The sequence below is a fragment of the Coturnix japonica genome, chromosome Z (assembly GCF_001577835.2).
Source record: "Coturnix japonica isolate 7356 chromosome Z, Coturnix japonica 2.1, whole genome shotgun sequence".
NCBI lineage: Eukaryota > Metazoa > Chordata > Aves > Galliformes > Phasianidae > Coturnix > Coturnix japonica.
This window is the reverse complement of record NC_029547.1, coordinates 37,032,353-37,057,354: the sequence shown is the minus strand read 5'-3', so window position 1 is coordinate 37,057,354 and position 25,002 is coordinate 37,032,353. Positions and strand designations below refer to the sequence as shown.

Below are 25,002 nucleotides of genomic sequence, written 5' to 3'. Positions count from 1 at the left end.
AGATGCTTGTGCCATAAGCAAAAACGCAGGTCTTCACATGCGCTAGAGGAGACCAAATCCAACACTCTCCTACTCCAGAGATGTGTTGACACAGGAGATACTGCTTGAGAGCAGAATGATTTTCTAGGTCCTCCTGTTGTGCAGATGTGGTTTATTAATGCTCCAGAAGTGCTTTCTGGAGGAAAATCATTGGAAATGATGGGGGAAAAAAAAAAAAACAAACACCAATATTACATAACATTACTCTTCACCTACCTGTAGTGTCTCACCAATGACACAAAGGCACTTTAAACTATAAACAAACATTTTCAATTTAAATAGATAATTATAACATGTGAATCTTACATAACTAGTCTGATTTTATAGGTGCTAAACACCACCACGTAATGCAGGAGGGACTGCCTCTGATGGAGGCCAGTATTTAAGGCTACATAGAGTGCATGACTTAAATTTTACAGCCCGGTTGTTACAGATGACTATCTTGAGAAAATCTTAGTGTAAAACAATCCATGTTTTTTCCTGAACTATAGCAATTTTCTATTTCTGGTCAAAAGAAATATGTCAGTTCCCATGAACATTTTTGGTCTCTCATATTTACACATTCACATACAAACAGATATATATGTCTAGCTGTGTGTATGTAGACTGTATTTAATGAAAGCATTTCATTTAATTCCTTTTATAAAGTACTATTTCTTACAAACAGTAAATTAGTAATGTCAATACTATTTATGTACTTGTTAAAACAAAAAATTCTCACAATGAACAACTTGTCAAGTTCTGTACTTCTAATTTTATGATGATGTTCAGAAATTCAGTCAACCTGGAAACTAAAAAACATGTGGGTGTTGTAAAACTATCCACTGTAATAAAACAGTTGCAACATTTTTAGCCAGCTGAGGAACTGGGAATTAGGTTGCTGGAAGGGATTATTGCTTAATATTTTCCGTAACATCAGCAACCTTATGAAAATCCCCTAGTTGCTCTGAGAGTAGGAGACGTCTGTTTTATGGGGTGAGCACATATCCTGGAATGTCTGCCATGAAATAGCGTCACAACCAGGCTTCATTACACCTTCACACACTAAGACTGGCTTACACTTCAGAGTGCTATAGAAAATTCACAACTTTGGTCGACACACTTATGCCAGAAAAAAACTCATTGTAGATAGTTCTGCAGATTGACAAATCCTCTGGCCAGTATCATATAGTTCAGATTAAAAATAACTACAGGCTGTACCAGCAAGCAAATCATTTTGCCATTTATACTGCACTGTGTAAGCTTCTGCTAGAAGGATCTCCCTGTATAGCCATTTCTTACTCAGATCCAGGACTGTAATTAAGGTCACAAAATCCAGTTGTAAGCTAGTCTCTAGTGGTGTGCCCTAAGAGTTGATACTGGAACTAAATACACTTACCAATTTCACAAATAATCTGAACACTGGTATGCGGTGCATCCTCACCAAGCCTGCAGAAAATGAACTATGAAGAGAGACTAACACAGCAGATGCTGTGTTGTCATCTGAGCTGGATAAATGGAAGAACCTCCTGAAATTCATTGAACTGAATTGTTCTACAAATAATTGAGCTGTCTGGTGTCTGGAGAGGAATAACCCCATGCATCAGTACATTACTGGAGTTGAAAGGACCAAAAAGTAGCTCCACCAAAAACAGCTTGGTGGTACTAGTGGATGCCAAGTTGACAATAAGCCTGCAGTGTGCACTCCAGACAAAGAAGGCCAACAGCTAATAACACATCGCTCCAGGTTGAGGGAGGTGATCCTGAGCACAGCACTGGTGAGACTTACCTGGAGAGCTGGGCCTGTTCTCATCTTTCCAGAACAAGAGTGACACGGACACACTGAAGCAATTCCTACAGAGGGGCATGGATATGGAGATGATTGCTGTATCTTTCATACAAGGAGAGGCTGAGAGGTCTGTGCCTGTTCAGCCTGCAAAGAAAAGGTTATGTGGGGGATCTTTACAGTGCGTATAAATATGTGATAAAAGAACATAAAGAAGAGGGAGGCAGACTCTTCTCAGTTCTTACTGATAGAACAAGAGGAAGTGGGCACAAACTAAAACATACTGAATTCCAATGGAGCATGAAAAAACAGTCTACTACGGTGACGGTGGTCAAACTGGCACAGGTTGCCCAGAGTGGTTACAGAGTCTCCATCTTTGAAGATACTCAAAACGCAGATGGACAGCCCAGTGTAACTTGCTTTAGGTGACTCCGCTTGATGGAAGGGCATTGATCTCAAGATGACCACAAGAAATCCCTTTCAGCCTCAGCCATTCAGTGATCCATTGATTCTGTGACAGTGGTACTGACAAACCTCCAGGACCTTTATACTGTGAAGTTCAAAGATCTGAGTCCCTGGAAAGACAGCTTCTTCTAAGTCCATCTTTATCAATGGAAAGGGTTATGCTTTGCATTTATAGCATTTATTCCTCAGACCCTTATTTTTTTAAATAATCAGTTTTATAAGAATTATAAGCATGCTGCATGTCTGAGCTTGACAGACCACTCCCAAGAGAAGACAAGATATAGTGGTCATCTAGCAATTTGTTAAAGTAATGCTAATTGCTAACTAAATACATTTAATTTACCTCACTTTTACAGCCTCTGTATTTCAGAGAAAATATTCAAGTAAAAGTAAGGGAAAATAAGAAAGTCTTCCAAAGAGTGTGGTCTATTATATTATATTCCTTTAGATACTCATGATATAGAGAACAAATACTTGGAGGTGGATCAGGGAGGCATAGAATTGCTACCTTTAATCAAGTGAGCCTAGGGTATGGCAGACACATCAGCAGGAATGTAAGCCTGAAAGTGCAGGCAAAGTATGACTCTAATTGCCAGACGAAGCTGAAGCCTGTGCTGACATTTTTCTTCCACTTTTGTCCTTTCCCAGAAATAAATTTGTAATCACAATATTATCATGCTTTTATTTTGCTGCATAAGAATGTCTTTAGGTCTTGATTTCACTCACAGTCCATTTGAGCTACAGCTTTTCAGCAATTCTTTTGAATCTGCTGCCATCTATCGAACACAAATCAACCTGTAATTTATGTTTTTTGTGGTCAGCAGTGTGTGTTTTGACCTTCTAAGTCATTCAGGGTTTTGTCCCACTCCCCTTCTACTTCAAGGTGCGGCTTACAGTGTGGTAAGTTTTGTATGCATTTTCCTAGAAAGCTGCCAGATGTAAAAGTTAAATGATGAAGGCCTTCTCTGTGTTATACCTTCTGTGTCCAAGTCTAAATCACTTTATTTTCAGCACCTGGGGATTTTCATTAGATTGCTCTCCACAGATAAATTCATGCTTAAATATCTCAATCAAAATAAAATAATTCTTAAAAGTTGTGGTATCTTGACTGGGCCAAGATGACTGTACAGAAGTACATCAGTCAGCTGCAACTTCTTCAGGAAAATCTCACTGTAAAGTATCTAGCTGACAGATTTGACTTATTTAGAAGTGGTGCAATCTTTCATTCACATGGACAAGCAGCAACATTTTCAATACTTCTTAGCAGCTTTCAAAGCTGGGAGTGATGCAACAGTGAAATGTAGAGGTGAGAGACTGCAGGTGAGGGGTGAGGCTGACAGTCAAAACATGTACTCTGCTTCCTGCCACTCCTGTTCCCAGGCAACTCTATCCCCTTTAGAACCAGTGTGGCAGGTTTCTGACACTGGCTTAGTTCAATTTAGTTTACAAAACCAGAGTAAACCTTGATTGTTTGTTGTTTTGCCAGTTTTTCGTGGTTGTTTTTTTGTTTTGTTTTGTTTTGTTTCTTGCTGGGGAAAACTTTCTTAATGGAAAATAGTATGCTTCACAGCACCAAAACGCTATTTTAAAAATGTACTAAATACTTGCTTGAGCACCCTTGTTTTGGCTGATAGTAGCTGGTATGTTCTGTGTTTCAGAGTTTTGATGAAAACAGTGGAGCTAATACACCACTGTTTATAGTTGTTGTTAAATAGCACATACAAAAAGCCAAGGACTTTTCAGTTTCTCATGCTGTTATGCCAGTGAGGAGGGTGGAGGTGTGCAGGCAGCTGGGATGGGACACAGCCAGGACTGCTGAAACAAACTGGAAAAAGGGATTTTCCATACACATACCACATCAAGTTCAACTATAAAACTGGGGAAAACTGGCTGGGGTATCTGCTTGGATACTGGCTGGGCATCACCAGAGGTAAGGAACAGTATCCTGCATCAGTTTTTGGGGCTTTTTTTGTTGTTGCTACTGTAATGTCTTTGATTGGGTGGAAGTGGCTTTTGTTCTCCTTTTCTTCTTACCTACTCTGTCCCTACCTCAGCCTGTGAGTTCTCACACTTTTTCTTCAGTTCTTTTCCTGAAGAAAGAAGAAAGGGCATGTGAGGAAGGGTTGTGAATGAACGTTTGCATGGTGCTTAGCTGTCCACTGGGTCAGAGCACAATATGGATCTACGTATATGTAGTTATGGAGAAATTGGAAATGTAATGACCTGCTTAAGCTGGAGCATCAAGTCTGTGTAAGATTCAACATCAGTGCTGAAGAAATTCACAAACTAGGTGTGTTTAAAAATAAAATGTGGTTCTGTGATAGCCAGTAGTCTGACTTACATGTATCTGGCCCATCTTCATGAGATATGGTCTTTCAGGTTGTTTTTTTTTGTTGTTGTTGTTGTTGTTTGTTTGTTTGTTTGTTTTTTGGGTTTTTTTTTAAATTCATTTATTTATTTTATTTTAGGTGAACTAAACAAGCTCTGCAAATTCTCATTCACCACCAATTACAACATAGCACCTTTTTACCATTACTACTCTTGTAGTCATCTGACAGACATCTGTCTCCCCAGTCCTGCAGGAAGGACCTGGGGGTACTGGTGAATGATAATCTGGACATGAGCCAGAAATGTGCCCTTGCAGCCCAGAAAGCCAACCGCATCCTGGGCTGTATCAGAAGAAGTGTAGCCAGCAGGCTGAGAGTTCCAGCCCCTCTGTTCTGCACTGGTGAGGCCTCACCTGGAGTACTGCATCCAGATGTGTGGAGAAATGTCTCCACCTCGATGTGTGAACAGCATTGCAGTCATGTTATTCATACTGCACTGTTTTTGTGACTGTTCATAACAATGTATTTACTCTTTTCTTACAAGGATAATGGCTGAAGTACTGCAAAAACATACTTTCATGTTAGCTGCGCTGCTCTTGCCAAGGCTGGCTGTGACACTGCACAATTGTAACAAGGAGCTTGTTTGGTGACCTTGAGTACTATGTTCAGTTTTGGGCCCCTCACTACAAGAAAGACATCGAGGCCCTGGAACGTGTCCAGAAAAGAGCAATGAAACTGGTGAGGGGTCTGGAGCACAAGTTGTCATGAGGAGAGGCTGAGGGAGCTGGGATTGTTTAGCCTGGAGGAGGCTCAGGGGAGACCTCATTGCACTCTACAACTTCCTGAAGGGAGGTTGCGATAAGGAGAGGTTTGACCTCTTGTCCCAGGCAACAAACAGGACCCGAGGAAATTGCCACAAGTTGTGCCAGAGGAGATTTGGGTTAGACATAAGGCAAACATTTTCTCTCAGAGAGTGGTCAGGCCCAGGGAGGTGGTGGAGTCACCGTCCCTGGCAGTTCAAAAGGATTCTGGATAAGGAAGTACAAAATCTGGTTTAGTAGCCTGTAGTAGCAATGGTGATGGAACGACGGTTGGACTTGGATCTTCCAACCTTGTGATTCCGAAATTCTATGACCTACATTGGTAACCACTCAACAAGTCAACGGCGCCGGCTTACACCGCCAGCCGCAAGCAACGCCAGGCGAGCGGGAGGCGGGGTCGGGCTGCCGGAAGAGCAGCGCGGACGGCGGCGTTGAGGGACCAGCAGCGCTTCCGCCGCGACGTAATGGCGGGGTGGTAGGGGACGGAGTGTCGTCGGCCGGTGAGTGCCCTTCTCTCGGCAAATGGCGGCCGGGAGGGCCTCCCGCCGGGTCCCCAGACGCCCTCTCGCCGAACGTTTCCCCCCAACCGAGTTCCCGAGCCTCCGGCGGCCCGGGCCGCGGTCCTTACTCTTTCCTTCTCTCCCTCCTTTCCTCCCTCCCTCCCTCCTCTCAGCGCTGGGGTGGTTGCTGTGGTGGCCGAGTGGGGAGCTCTGAGGGGGGGCGGAGCAGTGTCTATGCTGCGAGGAGAGCTGGAGGAGCGGCTGCGGGGCGGAGGAGGGTCCCGTACCTCGCAGCGTGTGTCCTGCGTGGCAGCGACGACACCCTGCCCGGCGGCACCCTGCCGGTCTTGGCGGCACTGCCCGTTCCTCACGGCCCCGCGGGGGGTGCCTCTCCCCCCGGTGGCGTTGTTGCTGACCCCTGGCTACCCGGGGCCCACGCGAGTGCCGCGCCCTACCTGGTGTCAGCTACGGGGTGAGGCCGGGGCACGGCGAGTGTTCCGCCCGACCTGTGTCTGGGCGTGGGCTGGGTTCTCGAGATGACTGTAGAGAGACCTGTTTGTGGGCCTTTCCAAAATACAGAATTGATGGCAGCTTCTTTCCGAACATAAGAAGCAAGTCCAGTTTGTACTCATCGTTGTTATTAGCTCAGTGTTAGAGTAACTGCACCTCTGCAGTAATGTGCAACTAACTGAGTTTAGGTCTTGAGACAGGGACCCAAGAGTTGTCACTCTTGTAAGAGTGGAACAGTGCTTATGTGGGGGTTAAACGCTGTAAGCTTCAGGCTGATAGGAACTAGACACTGAGATCTGTAATGGTGCCTTCGGGGCCTGCAGAACTTTGTTATATGTATGTATATGCATGTGTGTAAATGTGTGTACATACACATGTGAGTGTGTGTGTGTATAGATATCTATAAAATCAAGCATTCTATTTCCATACTGAAGACATCAGAAGTGGATTGTCTACTGCTTATTAGTTCTGTAGCTTCCTCTGCAGCCTTTTGAAAGAGAAAAAAATTACAGTTTGGTTGCATATAGTTATATTTCAATCAACAATATACGGTGTCGTTGCAGGGACTACTTTTTGTTTATTTGGTTTACCATCTCTTCCAGATAACACTCCTTTCCCAGTCTCCCAGGTTTAAGCTAGCCTCTCAGTTACAGTACTCTGAAAGCCTTTTATGGTAAGAACACAGTGATGAAGTCTGGGGGGCGTATTGGCAGCCCACGTTTTTTAGGCAATACTGAAATAGTATGAAATATGCATGCTTACTATGCAGTAATATGAAACCTCCAAATGCTGGAAGAGGTAAAAAGTGCAAAGTGCATTGGGCAGCTCAGGTTTTTTTCCTAATCACCGGGTGATGTTTGCTTCAGACCAATTGTTGCTCAACATCTATAGCTCTGATCACAGTTTTAATTCTTAACAAAGTGAAGAGTGCCTGCAGTGGTGATGGTAGGGAGTAATATTTGGATGGTGATTTTATATGACTCTTCACAGAATCATGGAAGAGAACCCAACTTCAAGTTGCAGCCCTGTGCCACAGGTAGAGCCACAGACCTCCAGGTCTGGTAATAGACCAGGCTTTCCAAGGCCCTATCCGGCCTGGTCTTGAACACCCCTAGGGGCAGGGCACCCACAGCCTATCTGGGCAGCCTGTTCCAGCACTTCACCACTCTCCTTAAAGAGCTTCCTCCTGACATCCAGTCTAAATGTTCCCTCCTTGAGTTTAAAATCACTTCCTCTTGTTCCATCACTTTGGAGCATTCCCTTTATTGCTTTCTAAATATTCTGTGTGTACTAGAGTTTGTTCTGTGACTCCTTAGAAGTTCTTCTGCACTGAGCTGAGACTGATGAGGATTCTTAAAGACTTTATTTTTTCCAATGGCATCTAGAGCCATGAAGTATCAGCACATTTTGTGAACCGGCTTTAGGCATTTCAAGAGGAAAAGCTTATATTAGTTTTGAACTGCATTTTATTTGATTGGAATAAAATTTTGTTTTCCACCAAGATGTGCTGGCCTTTGCAGTATTACAGAGTCAGGGCTTTTAGTGTTGAGATTTTCATATCAAATAATAGCAAGAGCATCTATATTTATTGGTTGATTATTTTTAAAATACTGCTTTTAACTTTTTGTTTTCTAGGTGTGAACCACAAAATTGAATAGCAATAACTATGGGAGATACTGCAAAGCCTTACGTTACCAAACAAAGTAAAGGAATGGAGTTGTTCTTTGAAGAAGAATTCAAAGGAGGTCTCTTACGGAAAGACTACCAAGTAATGGATGAATATGGAAATGGCCATAGCAATAAAGTGGATATCAGCCTGCAGAAGAAGGGAACGCCAGGTCATTATGGAGGTAGTCCCAGACGAGGACCACGTAGTGTTTTCAGTAGCCCAAATTCTCTTAAAATTATAACTTATAGTCAAGGGTCAAAGTTTTCTGATACCCAAAAAGACCAAATAAAGAAGTGGATATCTGAAGATCACCGTGGTACTTCTGACAGATTTAGGGACTACAGATCTGGAATCTGGATTCCCATGCATAACAGAACAAGAAAGGACTCTTTTCATGAAGTTGAAGGTGCAGGAAACAGAAATGTAAGACGACAACTTCAGAAAGACTTAGCAGATGAAGACATGCCAGACATGCAGAGAGGAAGCTCTGGTAATCAAGGTGCTTGTTATTTTACATAGCTGCTTGGTACCTTTCTGTGTATGTTACTGAAAAGTAAAATTTCTGCAATCAACGTTAAATCAAAAAAAATGTTTTTGTTCTGTCATACAATGCAGATTTACTGTACTACATTGAGGCACTTTACACAAGTTTGTGCAGCATGTGGTACAGAAGTTGTTTTATAAATTGAGCTGACTTGGTAAATTAGCTTTTACGTGGTTGTACAAAAATTACAACAACTGTATGTTGTCTCTGTTTGCAGTTTTCCAGGAATGGTTTGATTGAATCTCTTAAGGCTGATAGAGGTATTTCAGTTAGGTTGGAACAGGATAAAATTTTAGATCTGCCAGTGAAGCCCACAAATGTGCGTCTTAATGAGGACTGAAAACGTGTCAGAGATGTTGCGAGAACTTAGAGCTAGCGAGAAGTAAGAACAAATAATACATTTCCCATGTGCATTAAATGTTTCTAGGAGCAACTGATACTAATATTGAAAGTAAAAACCTTAAATTTTGAAATGCAGAGGAGAATAGGCTGGGCAGAGCATAAAGTCATCCGTATAATCAGATCTTCAGTAAATGTGAGTACAAGAAGAAAGTGTAAGTAGACCAGAGCAGTGAGAAACATTGTTGAATTGTTCAGGTAGGAAAAGACCACTGAGACCATCTTGTCCAACCATCAACCCACGGCCAGCATGTGCACTAACCAGGTCCCTCTTTGGAACACAATTCTTGAATGCTTTCAGGGATGGTGACTCAACAGCCTCCCTGGGCAGCTTGTGCCAGTGTGTCACCACTCTGAGAAGATCAGGGATCAACTGCCTGTTAACAAGAAGTCTCTTGTTCTAGTTAAGACTATGTACTGATCTGCCCTTCTCCGGAGAAGGGAGGGTATTGTTGTAGTATAAAAGTCTGAGGATTTATTGTCCTTTTTCTTGACATCAGCTAAGAGAGGGTGAACTGTGAGCTGGTGTGCAGTGTTTCTCATTGTTAGAAATCAGTTGCAAAGTTAAGCTCAGTCTTAGGAGGAAAGAACAGAGCAGAGTTTACACAGGTGAACTGAGTTAGTGATGTGTAGGAAAAGGCTCTCTTAAAAACTGTATCTAAAAAGGTATAAAACATTAATTTTGGGAATCTGCTGTGGAACAAATGATGTAACCTAGTGTAGATATCTGCAGGATAGCAAAGAGATAAGTAGGAGTAAGTGTGGATTTGCCTAGAAGAAAGTGTGAAGTCTTTGTAGTTTATTTCTTAAAAATGATGACATGGTAGAATGGTTAAATACTATTAGTAGCATTCTCAACACTTGGGTGACAGTCCCAGGATAAGTAAACCATAGGAAAATTCTTTGGATGAAATTAACACAGTAAAATTGCAGAGCTATAAAAAGTGCCAATGGTTTTGTTAAAATCATATTAAGCACTGACCAAACTTCTGCAAGAGCTCTGCTCTATTGAAGGTTTATTACACTAATCTGTTTATGCATGTAGACAATGTTCTTAGTAATATAACTAAGCTGCAGAGGTGGTAGAAACTAAGTGCAGAAATGCAGGAAGGGCTGAAATTATTTAGCAAAATTGAAGAATTGACCTACATACAGGTTGAGATACCAAATGAATATTTGCAAATACTGTTATTTAAGTTGGAATGTATAAATGAAGAAGATAGAGCTAATAAGTACCATTTCTTCAGAGAAGTATCTGGGATCATAAGGAATAGGTAGATGAAAATGAGTAGTCAGTATCAGGGTGCTGTGAGGTGTAGGAACTCAAAATTGTATCCTGATGAACGCTTTTCCTTGTCCCTTTTTTGGGAAACTTAGTTGCAGTGTTGTGTCTAGCTTCAACAGCCTTCTTGAATAAATAGCAGGAACAGTCCAAAACAACAAGATTGCCAGGGCACCTTACAAAACATCAAGGAACGCAGAGTAAACCTTTCTTCTGTAGGCTAGTGGGGAATCAGCATGCTAATAACTTTCAGCTATATAGAAAGTTATTAAAAATATTATGGTAATCTTGTTTGAATCTTTCCAATAAATAAAACAAAAATTAGCAGGCCTGAAATTCAACAGTAAGGATTCAGATGAAGAATAGAGGGAAAGTTTCTCTGTAACACTAGTGAAGTATTGAGGATGTTGTCTTAGCAACTTATGCAGTCTGTGTGAAGGCCTTGGAGAATAGGTTGGCTGAGCATCACCCAGCACTGACAAAGCTCATCCTTCTGTGAAGCACAGGTGCAGCGTAGCTCACCTCTTGAGGTTCCTGCATAAACTCTATGTCAGACAGCAAACAGTTATTAATAATGCTTTTTTTGATACTTCCTTTTGACATCATCTGTGCAGTTGTCTCTTCTCTTTAGCTTCATGCCTTTTTACTGTACCTCACACAGAGAGTTTACCAAATCTGATGCACTGATTTTTCTGCATAATCTTTAACTTGAACACACCTTTAGTACTTTGTCTATTTGTTGGCCTATAGTTAGATTGTCAGTACTGCAACAAGTAATACTAGAAGTATTAAATTAAAGAAGAAATGAAATCCAGAATTTTGTGTGCTATTTGGAATTTATTTGATGTGTTTGCACTCATAATTATTTTTAAGAAATGAAGAAGCTCAGGAAAACAAGGAGACCAAGAAGAAGTAGAAAAGATGAGTATGATCAAGATGATGAAGTGGATGGCCCAGTCATAGATGAATCTGTGCTTTCAGCAAAGGAGCTTCTAGGTTTACAGCAAGCTGAAGAACGATTGAAGCGAGACTTCATTTACAGACTGAAGAAGGTGCCACTATTCTTTAATTATGTACTCCTCCCCTCTTTTTTAATCTTTGGATAAAATGTAGAGGATGCATATTGAGCAATTTCTCTGGCTATAGCTAGAAAGTCATTATTGATGTAACTGACAGAGTAGATGAATTGCCAAGAGAAGGCAAGTTATCCTTTTTTATTGTATTAAGTCTCAATGCGGCAGACAGATAATTGCAAAAAAGACTGCCCCACTAGAGGTTGGGGCAGCAAATCAGAAAAATTTAGTTGTATGTTCAGTTAATATATTCTACCATGGTTTTGGAGGTACTGGACTTAATTGTCCAGCAGCCCTATTCTTCTGGCATTATATTTGATGTTTGAACTTTTTTGATTGTAAAGATAGATTCGGGAGAGGTACAGTTGAGCATTCCTGGTTCTCAGAGTTAAGAGTCTTCCTGTTAGGAAAGGTATTGAACAAAATTAAGTTAGTATTATTCTTTATTTTATGGTGTTTTTTTTTCCCTGTCTTTATTTTAGCAACCTCGAAGCTACCCATCAGCAAAATATGCCTGCAAATTATGTGATGTTTTGATTGAATCTGTGACTTTTGCTCATAAGCATATTAAGGAGAAAAGACACAAGAAAAGCATAAAGGTGAGTTAAGACCAGTATATGAAGTGTAAAATGCAGGCTTTTGAAATTGTCCTCACTCACTAATAACTGTGAAACTGCACTTGTTTGAAGTCACTCTTCATATATTTTTTTACTGTATTTGAAGCTCCTTGAAAATGATTACGTATTGAGGCTCATAAAAGGAGTAAACTTAATGCCTGGACTTGACTTCTACTCTCACCTTTGGAATTTAATTTATACTTTTTAATGTACATCATTAAAGGAAGTCCTCATTTAATTTGTCACTCAGTAGTATTTGGTACTGGTGGTTCAAGTATAAGGGAAAAAAAACCACCTTGTTTCAACTGACACTTCTGCTGTTCTATAACTCTTCTTATAAATTACTTACGTGTATATTTGGTGTATATTTGGTATGTCTCATCAGTTAAGTGTTTTGATAAAGATCAGAACAGTGAGGTGTAATAACAAGCAAAAATCATAAACTCTGTGTCTGGATGAAGATTGCCATTCAGAATACTGTAAATGAAATTAAGTGCCTGTGGAGTATTGCAGACCTATTTAGATACAAAGGAAATATGTTTGATTGTGTTCAGAACAAACCTCAAAGTAATTTGCAGTATAACCTCAGTGTTACTACTCTTTAACTAATTTTTTTCTGTTCATTCTGCTTTCCCAGTAGAAGTGGACAGTAATTGTCTTGACAGTGTTTTCTGTTTCTTCCTGATTAACTTCTAGTCTTCACAGATCTTGGAAGAGTTGGTGTGGTTTTATATATTCCAAATACATGTGTACTTGTACACACACATGCACGCACGCACAATGCTGATGAGAGAGTTGGTGACTTTTTACATTCCAGATACATATATACATACACATGTATGTATCCCTGCAGGTTATTGAAGCCTCTCGGAATATGTAAATGTTTTACACCTGTTGCAGTTTTTTTCTTTCACAGTTACCTTCGCTGTCTTGAAAAGCTGTGGTTATGTTAATTGAAATAATTTGCATGCATTCAGTCTAGCATATTAAGCAACTGAACAGAATCATTAGTCTTATTATTTTAAAGGAAAAGCAAGAGGAACAGCTGTTGAGTGCCCTGCCTCCTCCAATACCTTCACAGATAAAAGCTATTGATGTTGCCGTTGAAAATGTAGTAAAGGAGTTTGGCTTAAGTAGTGCAGATTTACAAGAAAGGCTCAAGATTAGAACAGTAATGGAAGATTTACTGCATCAGAAATTGCCAGGTACTTGCATTTTTTTCTAATTGTTCTAGATATATTGATTTTTTTAAGTTCGCAGAAGTGGAAACTTATTTAAAAACTTGGCCAGTTGGATACTAAAATACTGTATTTAGTTGCTAGTCTCTTTAAACAATATGATGTGGCAGTGTCAGGATGAAATTACAGTGATGCTCATGACCTAAATAGACCTGGAATAAAAGTAGGTATAAACAGGATATGGTGAGTATATTAACTTCATCATAAGCTTTTACTATTTAAGCAGTGGAAGACAGAATTTACTAAGTGAGGAGTATGCTGTTGGTAGATCTTTCTTGAGATTTTGTTATTATGAAATCTAGCAGCAGCAGGTGTAAGATGCATTGCCAGTGTTGTAAAGTAGCTACGGAATTAGGTATAAAATAAATGGAGTGTTCTTTTCATTGTAGAATGCTCCTTAAGGTTGTATGGATCCTCTGTTAGTGGATTTGGTTTCAAAACTTCAGACATAAACATAGACATCCAGTTTCCTGCCAGTGTAAGTAAGACCATTTTGTTAAATATGTCATAGTGGTTTGCATATTTATGTTTAATTTAAATATAACTTAAAAAGTAGTAATAGCATTACTTAAAATGAAAGTGCATTGGGTAGAGTGGCTATCATGCTAACACTGTTGTAATATAGCATGACTTAATATTTCATTAAATCTTTTTCTAAAAAACAGTAAGTACCTAAAGCATTTGGACTCCTAGCACATGGGGCAGTTCAGCTTACTTGTCTTGCGTTACAGCTGCATCGAATGTTACTTCCATGATCTTGCTTCTGTACTCATCTGTGCTTCAGAGTTTCTGATTGCTGTGGCATTTTTGAGCCATTAAACAATCTTATATGTGAATTAATCTAAAGTCTAAATTTTTCATGCTAGTAGTTTGGGGGTTTTTTTTGTGTTGTTGTGCATGAGACATTGAAAAGAAATTCAGGACTGTAAAAAGTTTGTTTCCACACTAAAAGTTATTCCTGGTTTTGACACTCTCATAGCTAATACCTGATGTTTCCTCAGATGAATACTGTAGTGGGGAGAAGAGTCATCTGTATTCATAAGATATTTATAGTAAAAGCTGTATTCCAGTCTTTGACATGTGACAGGTCAACTGCTTTCAGAAAGCAATCTGATTAAACTCACTGAAAATGTATTTTTTCAGTGTTTCAATTTGATGGAGATAAAAAATAAAGTTACTTACAATTGCTCCAGGATATTTTTCTATGTTCCTCCTGATACATCCTTGCTCTCTGTTTGCCTCTTGCTGTCTCTGGAAGAAAAACAGAATTGAGCTAGAGGTATTGTTTAAAAACAAACAAAGTGGTGTGGGAAATCACCTTTTTCACTGCAGCAAAAATAACTTTATTGTTTTTATTCACAGATGAGTCAGCCAGATGTTCTCTTACTTGTTCAAGAAAGTCTACAGAACAGTGGTAAGAAACTGTTGCTTCCTATTCAATTAAACAATTACTGCTATTCAATTCCATCTCTCATTATGCGGGTTTTTTAATTAATTTGAACCTGAAAATTATTGCAGAAAATAATACACCGGTAGAGGCAGAAATTGCTCTTTTTTTATGGTTAGTTTTATGAATTCTGGAGTTGTTTCTGTCGATGTGAGGAATTCCTAATGGGATATTTTCTTCTACATCATAACTGAAGAAGGCAGAATGTGGTGCATTTTTTTCACTAACTGCAGTATGAACCATGTATAGTACCTGAAGTAGATTGAACTTTTCTAACTTGATCAGGCTGCTTTGACTGTGGTCTGTTTTCTTGCAACTGTATGCACTTGTCTGTTAATACAGTGAGCTAGTATACTGTTGACTGCATACAGACACTTTTCAAGCAATTTATACAACTGTGCATACTGATACATAGTCATGCAATACCACTTTCCTAAATGACATTTTACATCTTAAATGTACACAGGCCAGATAGAGCATGATCCGGACAATAAATAAATAGACGAATGGGAAATAAACTCTGTTCTTTTAAGTGCAAATTTTGAAAAGAACTTTTTTTTACATTTCACTTTGCATTTTGTTCACAAATGGGAATTCAGTCTGTGTAGTTCCAGGCAAATGCAATAATCTTGTATGTATTTTCTGGTCTAGACTTTCTCATCCCATCCTTCTTCCTTTCCTCTCTCTCCCTCTCTTCCCTCCCATTATATATGTATATAATTTTCTTTAACATCTTGTGGAAAGTCTTTTTCTCTGAGTCTGGAGATAAAAGGACGAAATATTAGGCATTTGAGGTAATACAGTAGCAGCAAAGAGGTTACTTGTCCCAGTGGCTAGAGCATAGCAGAACTTCAGTCTTATAGTCTTTGAGTTGAATATTCTCTCTTCACCTATCTAATGAAACATTGAGGCATCAAGTTTGCATCAATATACACTCCAGTTGTAGGGGCTGGTATTTATACTTCTTGGTGTTAATGAAAAACAAACAAACAAAAAAAAGAATCTGAATTAAGTTTGAAGAGTTATATAAAGAATAATATAGGGCAAAAATAAAGTCTAGGAGGAAGATATTACCTCTTGTGAGCAAGCCTGTTCTAATACTTGCACAGAGCATTTCTAGATTACAAGGGAAGTTTAATTACTTTATTTCCACCTGGTACTGAGATAAAGTTGTGTCTAATCTTTCACTATATCATTGTTTTATGGATGCTGTTGGTCTGTCTGTATGCCTGCAGTATTGAAGTTGTTCTGAAGTTTCATCTGCCTACAGTAAAGTTAGTACAACCAAAATATCCCCACTTAAGCATGTCCACTGTATTTATAAATTTTGTAAAATTCTTTTTTTCTTATTTTCTTAAATAACAACTCATCATAGAGTATAGGCCACGCTTTTCTTATCACATGTGAAAAACTTGCATTAAGAGAGTGGTGGGGTTGATTTATCAGATCTGATGTACAGCATCCTTGGATGACCGAATAAAATAAATAATTTTGAAATAATCAAGAAATTGTCAGAATATAGCTGAACTCCTCTAAATGCATCCAGTTCAAAATATTTTATGTCAATACCATACTTAATATGCCTTTTTTCTCTTTTCTCCCCCCTAGAATCTTTTATTGGAGTTGATGCAGATTTCCATACTAGAATACCAGTGGTGGTATGCAGAGAAAAGCAAAGGTCTCAGTTGTCACTTTGTGTGTTCTAATAGTATATAGAAATGTAAACTATATGTACCAACATCTGAAAAATGATGTTTCTTTACTAAATTGTTACAGTTCCATGGATCTTGAAACACAAACTAACACTCATGGGCAAGTCATTCCTAGCCTAGAATAAGAGGGTAAGGGTTGTTCTGTCCTCAGCTGCGTATTTCCCAGTCCTTTCAACCATTTTGGCTTCCAGCATGTGCCTTTACCCTTCCATTTGGGTTAACTGCTTAAGAAGAAACTCCCCTTGCTTCCTTATAGATAACATAGATGCCATATTAAATTAAAGATTTCTCTAAGGGCAAGATCAGCTTGCGTAGCCTCACTACTATTTCTTGCACGAGTTAAAGATATTTTGTTTTGCCCATTTAATGGAGATCACTTAAGATTCATGAAACATTCTATAAATACTTTCTGGTACAGTAATATTACTGTTTTTTTTCTGCTGCCTTGTTTTTTCACTGTTTGAAAATGTTTCTTGTTTGGTGGAAACAGCATAGAAACTGTTTTGCGATGGGTGTAGCATGGGAAAATATTTGTGATACTTGAAGGAAATCAGAATTGAGTTTTTAGAGTTCAGTGATTTAATATCATTAGAATTGAACACAACAGAAACAATTAACTTAAATTTGGAATGTATTTGAACATGCTTCTACAGAATTATGAGGTGTGCTTCCAAAAGTAATGTCTCCTATTTATTATTTTGGTCCACAAAGTTGGGCAGATGTTTATGGTATGGCAGTAGAGGCTGAACTTTCCCAGCAATTTTTTGTTGAGTTTTGTTGCTGTGCAACAGTTGGCAGTAAAGGAGCAGTCTGACCAAATGGCATGGAAGTGGCATATGAAGTAAAGGTGCAGAACTGAATTCTCTCATGTGGAAAAAACGGCACCCCTTGACACTTTTTAGTGCCTGCTGAACTTTTATGGAGACCAGACAAAGGATGTGAGCCCACTGAGGCTATGGATAGTGCCTTTCAGAGGTGGTGACAGCAGTGTAGAAGACAAACCATGTTCTGGAAGGTTATGCACAGATGTCATCTCTGCTGGTGCAGACTTTTGCAGGCTCAGTATGCCAGCTCTTACTGTTGAAAACGTATAGCTGATGATGGTGAATATGTTAAGAAGTAGTATTTTTTAGGTGAGAATTTGTTTTAACATATAGTGTTACTGTGGTTTTGTATTGGCTATAGTTTCCGTGGAAATAATCAGAAGACATTACTTTCAGAGCAGCGTATGTATAGTGCATTCATTTTCAATCTTATCATAAATCGGTTTTCATGCTGTCTTGGAAAGGCTGTTCAATCTTCCCTTACAGCTTCCTTCTACACTGTTTTGTGAGATGTTATCTGACCTCTGCCTCTTCTTACAAGGCCTCTAAGATCTTTTACTTTGTTTCTCTTTGGTTTTTAGTGGCCTTATTTGTAAAGTGAGTGCAGGGAATGAAAATGCTTATCTGACAACAAACCATTTGGCTACCATTGGAAAACTAGAGCCTACTGTTGCATCTTTAGTGATTGCCTTCAGGTACTGGGCAAAGGTAAGAGTTATTTTTATTCCCCCATCTGTAAAAATATGTATGCATATTGGTACTACACCAGTGAGACTGTATGTATGATTTAGAAAACCATTGTTGAGGCTGTTCTAGAGAGAATACTGGAAAAAGGATGTAATTTTTATTTTAGCTATAAACTGTTTAAATTAGATATGGAGGTGGGTGGCCCTGCCTGTGGCAGGTGGATTGGAGCTTGATGATCTTCGAGGTCCTTTCCATCCCAAGCCATTCTTTGATTCTGTGACATGCAAAGTTCTAAATGTTCTGTTCGTTTATATTACCAAACAAATCAGAAACATTTCAGTGTAATGCAGTTAGCATAAACTTAATACATCATGAAGAAAGCTGGAAAGAAAGTTTTTTTCAATATGTAGATAAAACTTTATTTTGAATTAAAAAGAAACAAAAACTACAAACTTGTTCAAAAACGGTGTGCATGCAATTAGAATACAGTCTTATGAAAAACATTTTAACTTTGGTTACATCTATGTCAAATGCATCATCATTTTGCATATTTGCAATATGCTGTCTGTTTTGCCAGTCTGTGTACTCCGTGGCATATTTGCAGCAGGACTCTTAGCAGACCTTGATAACAGAATCAATCTTACAAGAGGAGCTTAAAGATACATGAATTTTTCTTTTATATAGAGTGACAGATTTATTTATTTTTTTAACAGGAAGTAAAGGAATGTTTTTTAATTTCTCTTGAAACTACAGTTACTGCACAATTTATTTTACAGCTGTGCTGTGTTGATCATCCTGAAGAAGGAGGTTTGTCACCCTATGTGTTTGCATTAATGGTTATCTTCTTTCTGCAACAGAGGAAAGAGCCTTTTCTACCTGTTTATTTAGGACCATGGGTATGTATAATATTAGTAAAAGGGGTACTGTGAGTGAGTGAATGTAGGATCCACCTGACAGCTTTTCACTATGCTGCAACAGCTGTAAGCCACTCGCTTCTAAAGGAATTCAGAGAAAACATGAATTTAGCTAAGGTACACTTAATGTTTCTATAAGTACTTGCCTGTTAGGATGAAATTTGCAATCCTAGTCATTGAATTAACTGCTACTGCTGCCCCTATAAGGAGTAACATAATTGAATAATGCTGTGCTTAACAATCTACTTCCATATTTCTTTAGTCTTTCTTCCATACTCTTGATAGTTCTGAATTAATACAGCTATATCCCATAACAACGTCTTGGAACTTTGACAACTGGTTTTCTAATGATGAAAATGTGAACTACAGTTCAAGAGCACATTTGGGCATTGGGATCAGACTATTATGGATGGAAACTAATTCCCTAGGACACTATGCAGGTGTTACAACTGTGGCATTTATTTTTGTTCAGTCACTTGTTAACATTTAATGTGGATGTTCCAGTTTCCATAAGTAATTACACAGGCCTTGCAGTTAAGTTTTCTTTGCTACGTGGCTGACGCTTTCCCAAAGTCCCTTCACTCTCTGCACTGTATGTGAGGAAAAAAGTCCTATACAATACGACATTAAAAGACAATAAAATATATTTATTCTTGTGCAGGATGCTAAACAAGGTTCATTGAAATATGGAGACCCTTTTAAATGCACTGCTCCTCAAGAGCTTTTAGTAGAGAAGTGTAGGGATCAGAGAGAAGCCAGAGGCTTATCTTCTAGGGCCTGAAAAAGCTGATTTTAAACTTTGTTCTAATTTGGCTTACTACCTTGGGAAGAATGCTTTAAACTTCATGTAATGTTAATTTTTGTTTCTTTTGCTATCTCCTTTAGGTTGAAGGTTTCTCATTAAACAAATTAACTAATTTCCATCTTAAAGAAGTTAAGAATGATGTTGTGGTTTGGGAATATAACCCTGTTGACAGTGCTGATTTGCCACAAGAAACTTCCCCTAAAAGGGACAAGGTGTGAAACATTTAACATTCATTCTGTAGTTGAGTAGTAGTTTTTACTGCTCTTGGGGAAAAAAAAAATCCTTGGTTTTGCTTTGATTTTGGTGTTGCAAAGCCATAAGAGGAAATGGAAGATTACATGATTGCTTCATGCAAAGCTTGCTATGCTTGTCACTTGGTACTCAGGAGCTGATAGGTATTACTTTAAGTCTCATTGATAAAGCCCTGGGTTTTTATCTGTTGAGGGAGAAAATATAGACTTTATAGGCTTTAAAGCAACTTTATTTCAGAAATAAGTCAAGCGTATGATTGTATTTCCTCTTTGCTTTGAAAAATTCTTACATGTCCTTTATTTCAGAACTGCTCTGCAGCCTCTAGTGTTATTCTGTAATAACATGTTGCAGCAGTTAGCAATAAAATTCAGAATCTGTAATCTATTTTTGTTGTGTAAGATTTTCTGCTGTTTTCTTTGAAATTCATGAGTTATAACACAGACACTTACAAAGTCAGTCATTGACACTATTCAACTATTGCTACAGTCTTTTATTTTGATGTCTTGTAGTTAGAGCTTACAATATCTCTTCTTTTTTTTTGCATGTGTTGTTGCAATTGCTGTATTACAGGAGCAGTTATAAATTTTGTAATATTACTTTACAGATGGCATATGAAGAAATCAAACTATACGCCGCTGTTTGCAGATGCATGTTCTAGATAAGCAGTTTTTTTGTTTTTTGTTTTGCTATCTGAATAGCTATATATGCATTAAATGTTAAGGCATTTTTGGTGTTGTTTTTTTCTCTGTAATTGGCAGGTTCCCTTAGTATTTGATTCAGTACAGAAATGTTCAGCACCTATAGGGCAGCTATGGGTAGAACTGCTTCGTTTCTATGCCTTGGAGTTCAATATGGCTGATTTGGTTATTAGCATACGGCTGAAAGAAACAGTGTCACGTGAATTGAAGGACTGGCCTAAAAAGCGCATAGCTGTGGAAGGTACGTTATATCAACAGACTTCAAAGAACAGTTACCATTAACTTTCCAAGGTATTTGCTGTTGAGATAAAGTGCAATAACTTTGAGTTTTTTTAGCTTTGAGCTGTTATTTCCAGCAGTGTTGTGGAATGTTTTTTGGTTTTTTTTTTAAAAAAAATCAGCTTGGGGCAGTCTTTCCTTGTTAATAGAAGTAATGTAGATTATGTAGATGGTTTTTAAAAATTAAAATAAATTGTCTTCAGTACTGTTCATACATTTATGTTCCCAGATGTTCTAATGTAACTAACAATAGTATATTTGAATCTTTTAAAGTATCGAAGTTTTTTTTTTTTTAAAGTTAACTTCTGCACTGTTTGTTCTTTTTTTTTTTTTCCTACTAGACCCATATTCAGTCAAAAGGAACGTTGCAAGAACTCTGAACAGCCAGCTAATGTATGAATATATTCTCCACTGCCTGAGAGCAACTTACAAGTATTTTGCTTTGCCTCACAGAAAACCTGTGAAATTGATAAAAGAGCCCCTTCCAAATGTCAATGAGGAGAAATCCCTAAAGCTGGACAGTGGAAATGATACTGTAAAGCCTGACAATTCTGAGTTGCAAAACGTCAGTGGTAGAATTAACACAGCAGTAGTGAAAGATAATGTAATTAAAACTACAGATATTCCTCAAGTACATGGAACTTTTCCTTCAAAGTTGTGTGATGGCTCAGAAAGTGTGACAGAAGAAGAACTGGCTGATGATATAAGTCATTTGGGAATTGCTCAAGAAGATTCAGACTGCATAGTTGAAGAGGTGATTTCTGGAGATAATGAGGGCTTTAAGCCAAGTTGTGAAGAGATGGAGAGCGGAAATGAAGAGGAGGAGGAAGAGGAAGAACAAGAGCAAGAAAGAAGATGGAATAATATCTTGTCTGCTGATCAGAGAATAGATGAAGACAGTGATGGTGGAGATCTCCTTGTAACAATGACAGATCATGATATAGAGACATGCAGTACTTCAGACTTGGAAGGTTTTCAAAATGCAGCACTTATAGAGAGTGATGAGTTTGGCTTAGAGTGCGCAGGTGTAATGGGTAACAAGATTGATGTTGATGAGGAGAGTACTGAAGGTACTGATGAACTGGATGAATCCCCTCAAAAATGTATTCATTTGACAAAGAATCAACTACCTGAAGTGATTAACTCAGAGGAGGAAGAAGAGGAGGAAGAACTGAGTCTTCTGAACCAGGCAGCATGTGGTGGTATCCTAACAGCCAAAGGTGAACTAGACAGTACGTACCCTGGATCTGGAGATGAGAATGCCCTATCTGAGGAAGAGGATGATTTATTCATCACCAATAGATTTGTAGAAAATCGTTTCAAAGACAACGTGCATGGATCTCCGAGGATCAATTTTAGTCAAGAGGATCTTACTGAGAAGGGAGATCTTTGTGAAGAGAACACAGTGACAGAGAAGTGTTCCGAATCTGAACTCTTTTATGAATTTAGTAAACAAGCTTTTACAAAAGGCAAGGTAAGCAAACTTTAGCAGAACATGCTCATGTTGTTTGTTTTCTGATCAGTTATTTGAAAGTACTGCTCAAATTCATTAAGGGGCTATGCTATTTAAAACAAATTTTGCTTTTTGTTCACGCAGTCTCCTACAATAGTTTGTAGCTTATGCAAACGGGAAGGTCACTTAAAACGAGATTGTCCAGAAGACTTCAAGAAAATTGAGCTCGACCCACTGCCACCACTGACACCCAAATTTTCAGCTATTCTAGACCAAGTCTGTGTCCAGTGTTACCGTAAGTTTTTCTCCTTCACTTATCATTGTGGGGAAGAGAAAAGAAAAGCAACTGCAAAGAGCAATGAAATAACTAGAGGCTATTATTATAAAGGTGACTATTTTATTTGCTGCACTGGCTACTGTATGACTACACTTTATAAGATTTGTAAGACTATAGTAGGACTGTGTCTAGAGTTTATATCTTGAGAAATAAAAAATGTTTAGGCTTGCCTCTGTGGCAGTGGCTTTTTGACTGCTAGTTTAGGAATCTTAATATAAATCTAAGTGTTTTTTGGTGGAGTGTTTTGACTGATTCTTTTACATTAAAAATTCAAGTAACAATTCTCAACAAGACTTCAGTGTTCTTGAAAAACTGGAACTGGAATGTTTTATAATACTTTTTCACTTTTGTTCTTTTCAGAGTGACCCAACTTTCTTCCTTTCTCTCTCGCCATTTCTGACCAGACAAAATGCATTATTTGTGTAATTAATATTTTTCTTTGAACAGGTATTTCCCTTCTACTTCATCCTTGTTATCTTTCCTTCACATTTGAATCTTTTCCTGCTTTTTCTCTTCCCCCTTGCTGTGCTCCCCTCCCTTTTTCATTTGAATCTTTGTTGTTGGCTCTTTTTATAGATCAGTTTACCTTAACTGTTTGTTTATTCATTTTTAAAGAGGATTTTGCTCCAAATATTGTAGAGGATCAGGCTCGGGAACATATACGACAAAACCTGGAAAACTTCATTAGACAGGAATTCCCAGGTAATTAAGCTCTTTCTTTATATTCATGCTTTGATGCATTCATACTTGAGTGTTTTCCAAGAAAATGTGTAATGTCAGCATAATAAACATTTTAGTTCTTAGCATTTAATCTGTATTGTTGTTTATTATATATCTTCTGTTACGATGGTCATATTATTAACACATCTTAATGTCTCAGTCTTGTGTATGATGCCCTGTACTTCCTTCCGGTTGATGTGAATTTTACTTCTATTAACAAAGAAGAAAGACTTGAAAACTACATTGGTTGTGTGGTTTGTTTGCTTAAAGAGTGAAAGAAAAACAACAGGTTCCCCACAGATTTTATTTTAGCCCTTCTGTGACTTTATCATGTTTACAATGCATCTGTACAAAGGAACAAAGACAAGTTAAAGAGAAAATAGAAGCAGCAGAAGGACAGCTTCAGGATACCTGTTTTAGCTTTCATTACCAGGCTTCTTATTATATCTGGTCCCTATCGCTCCAAAAAAGAAAAAAAAGAAGGAAAGCTTTTTTGTTTTAAAGAATTCTGGTAGGGGTCTTGATTCCAAGTTCAAAGAACAATATTTTAGTTTATATGCATGTTTATGTTTTTTTTTCATCACTTTTTTTTTATTTTATGCTTACTTAGACATGGAAAACTTGGTAATGCCTCAAAATCTGTCCGTCTGTCTGTATATATGTGCACTTGCATACATATATTAGTCTGTATGTGTGCATATATGTACTTAAATTTCTGATAGAGACAAATACATTTGATCCATATTGTTCCTGCTACAGATTATTGGGTTTGAAATATTTTAAATTCTGTCTTCTCAGATCCTGGCTGATTGAAACTGTGGATTCTTTTATCTGTAGAGCTTGGGCTTCAGTTCACAGTAACATTCAGATGTGCCTTATCTAGAAGATCTGTTGTAGAAAGTAATCCTATTTTAATCAGATTTCAGTCCAGGCCTGAATGCTGATAATTTAACTGTGGGAGCACCAAATTTGTTTCTGGATCTGTCAGACTCCTCATTTCAGCTAATAACAGCAGAGATCATTTTGAGTTTGATAGGAACTGAGTTTTGAAGTACCTTAAAAACCAGCACTGTTTCCATGCCTGTATTAAAAAGCGTGTGGTGGTTTCAAGCTATTGTTTGACAACATACCTTTGTTTGACAACATACCTATATTTGTATATGTAATATGTAGTATTCATAATTCAGAGTGTTTGACACAAAAAAAAAACCCTATCACATCTCTTACAGGAACAAAGCTGAATTTGTTTGGTTCTTCAAAAAACGGCTTTGGTTTCAAACAAAGTGACCTTGACATCTGTATGACGATGGATGGGTTGGAAACTGCTGAGGTGGTTTGACAAGAATTTTTTTTCCCATTGAATGCAAACTTTGTGCTGTATGTGTGTTGTAGCCTTATGAAGGCTTTTCAGATAGAGGAATACACAAGTAGGTGCAATGAAAGGAGGTGGTCTTACCTTTTTTTTGTTATTGATCTCTGTGTGAGTTTAAGAACTTTCAAGTCCTGGTAGACAGTTTTCTTCTCAATTAGGGTGCTAGCATAATTTCTAGTATTAGCTGTGCAAATAAATAATGTTTTTTGTAGCACGAACAACAATGAATGGGAAACAGTAGAAAAGGAAATTT

General features: G+C 38.2%; 1 protein-coding gene across 6 annotated transcripts in view; it reads left to right on the top strand.

The window, feature by feature from the left end:
- Window positions 1–5,742: 5,742 nt before the first annotated feature.
- Window positions 5,743–25,002, top strand: part of TUT7 (terminal uridylyl transferase 7) — a 31,288-nt gene continuing 12,028 nt past the window's right edge. For 2 of the 6 annotated variants that reach the window (XM_015849297.2, XM_015849294.2), the window contains exons 1-16: window positions 5,744–5,917; window positions 8,063–8,595; window positions 11,195–11,373; window positions 11,877–11,993; window positions 13,039–13,216; window positions 13,639–13,727; window positions 14,612–14,663; window positions 16,305–16,374; window positions 17,814–17,940; window positions 18,696–18,815; window positions 19,719–19,850; window positions 20,649–20,829; window positions 21,209–22,341; window positions 22,465–22,615; window positions 23,273–23,359; window positions 24,607–24,707. In XM_015849297.2, the coding sequence (XP_015704783.1) occupies window positions 8,094–8,595; window positions 11,195–11,373; window positions 11,877–11,993; window positions 13,039–13,216; window positions 13,639–13,727; window positions 14,612–14,663; window positions 16,305–16,374; window positions 17,814–17,940; window positions 18,696–18,815; window positions 19,719–19,850; window positions 20,649–20,829; window positions 21,209–22,341; window positions 22,465–22,615; window positions 23,273–23,359; window positions 24,607–24,707 (3,219 nt within the window). In that variant the 5' untranslated portion in view covers window positions 5,744–5,917; window positions 8,063–8,093. Of the gene's footprint in view, window positions 5,918–7,006; window positions 7,101–8,062; window positions 8,596–11,194; window positions 11,374–11,876; window positions 11,994–13,038; window positions 13,217–13,638; window positions 13,728–14,611; window positions 14,664–16,304; window positions 16,375–17,813; window positions 17,941–18,695; window positions 18,816–19,718; window positions 19,851–20,648; window positions 20,830–21,208; window positions 22,342–22,464; window positions 22,616–23,272; window positions 23,360–24,606; window positions 24,708–25,002 lie in introns of those variants that run through there. The other 4 variants (XM_015849293.2, XM_015849291.2, XM_015849295.2 and 1 more) reach the window with 4 other exon arrangements.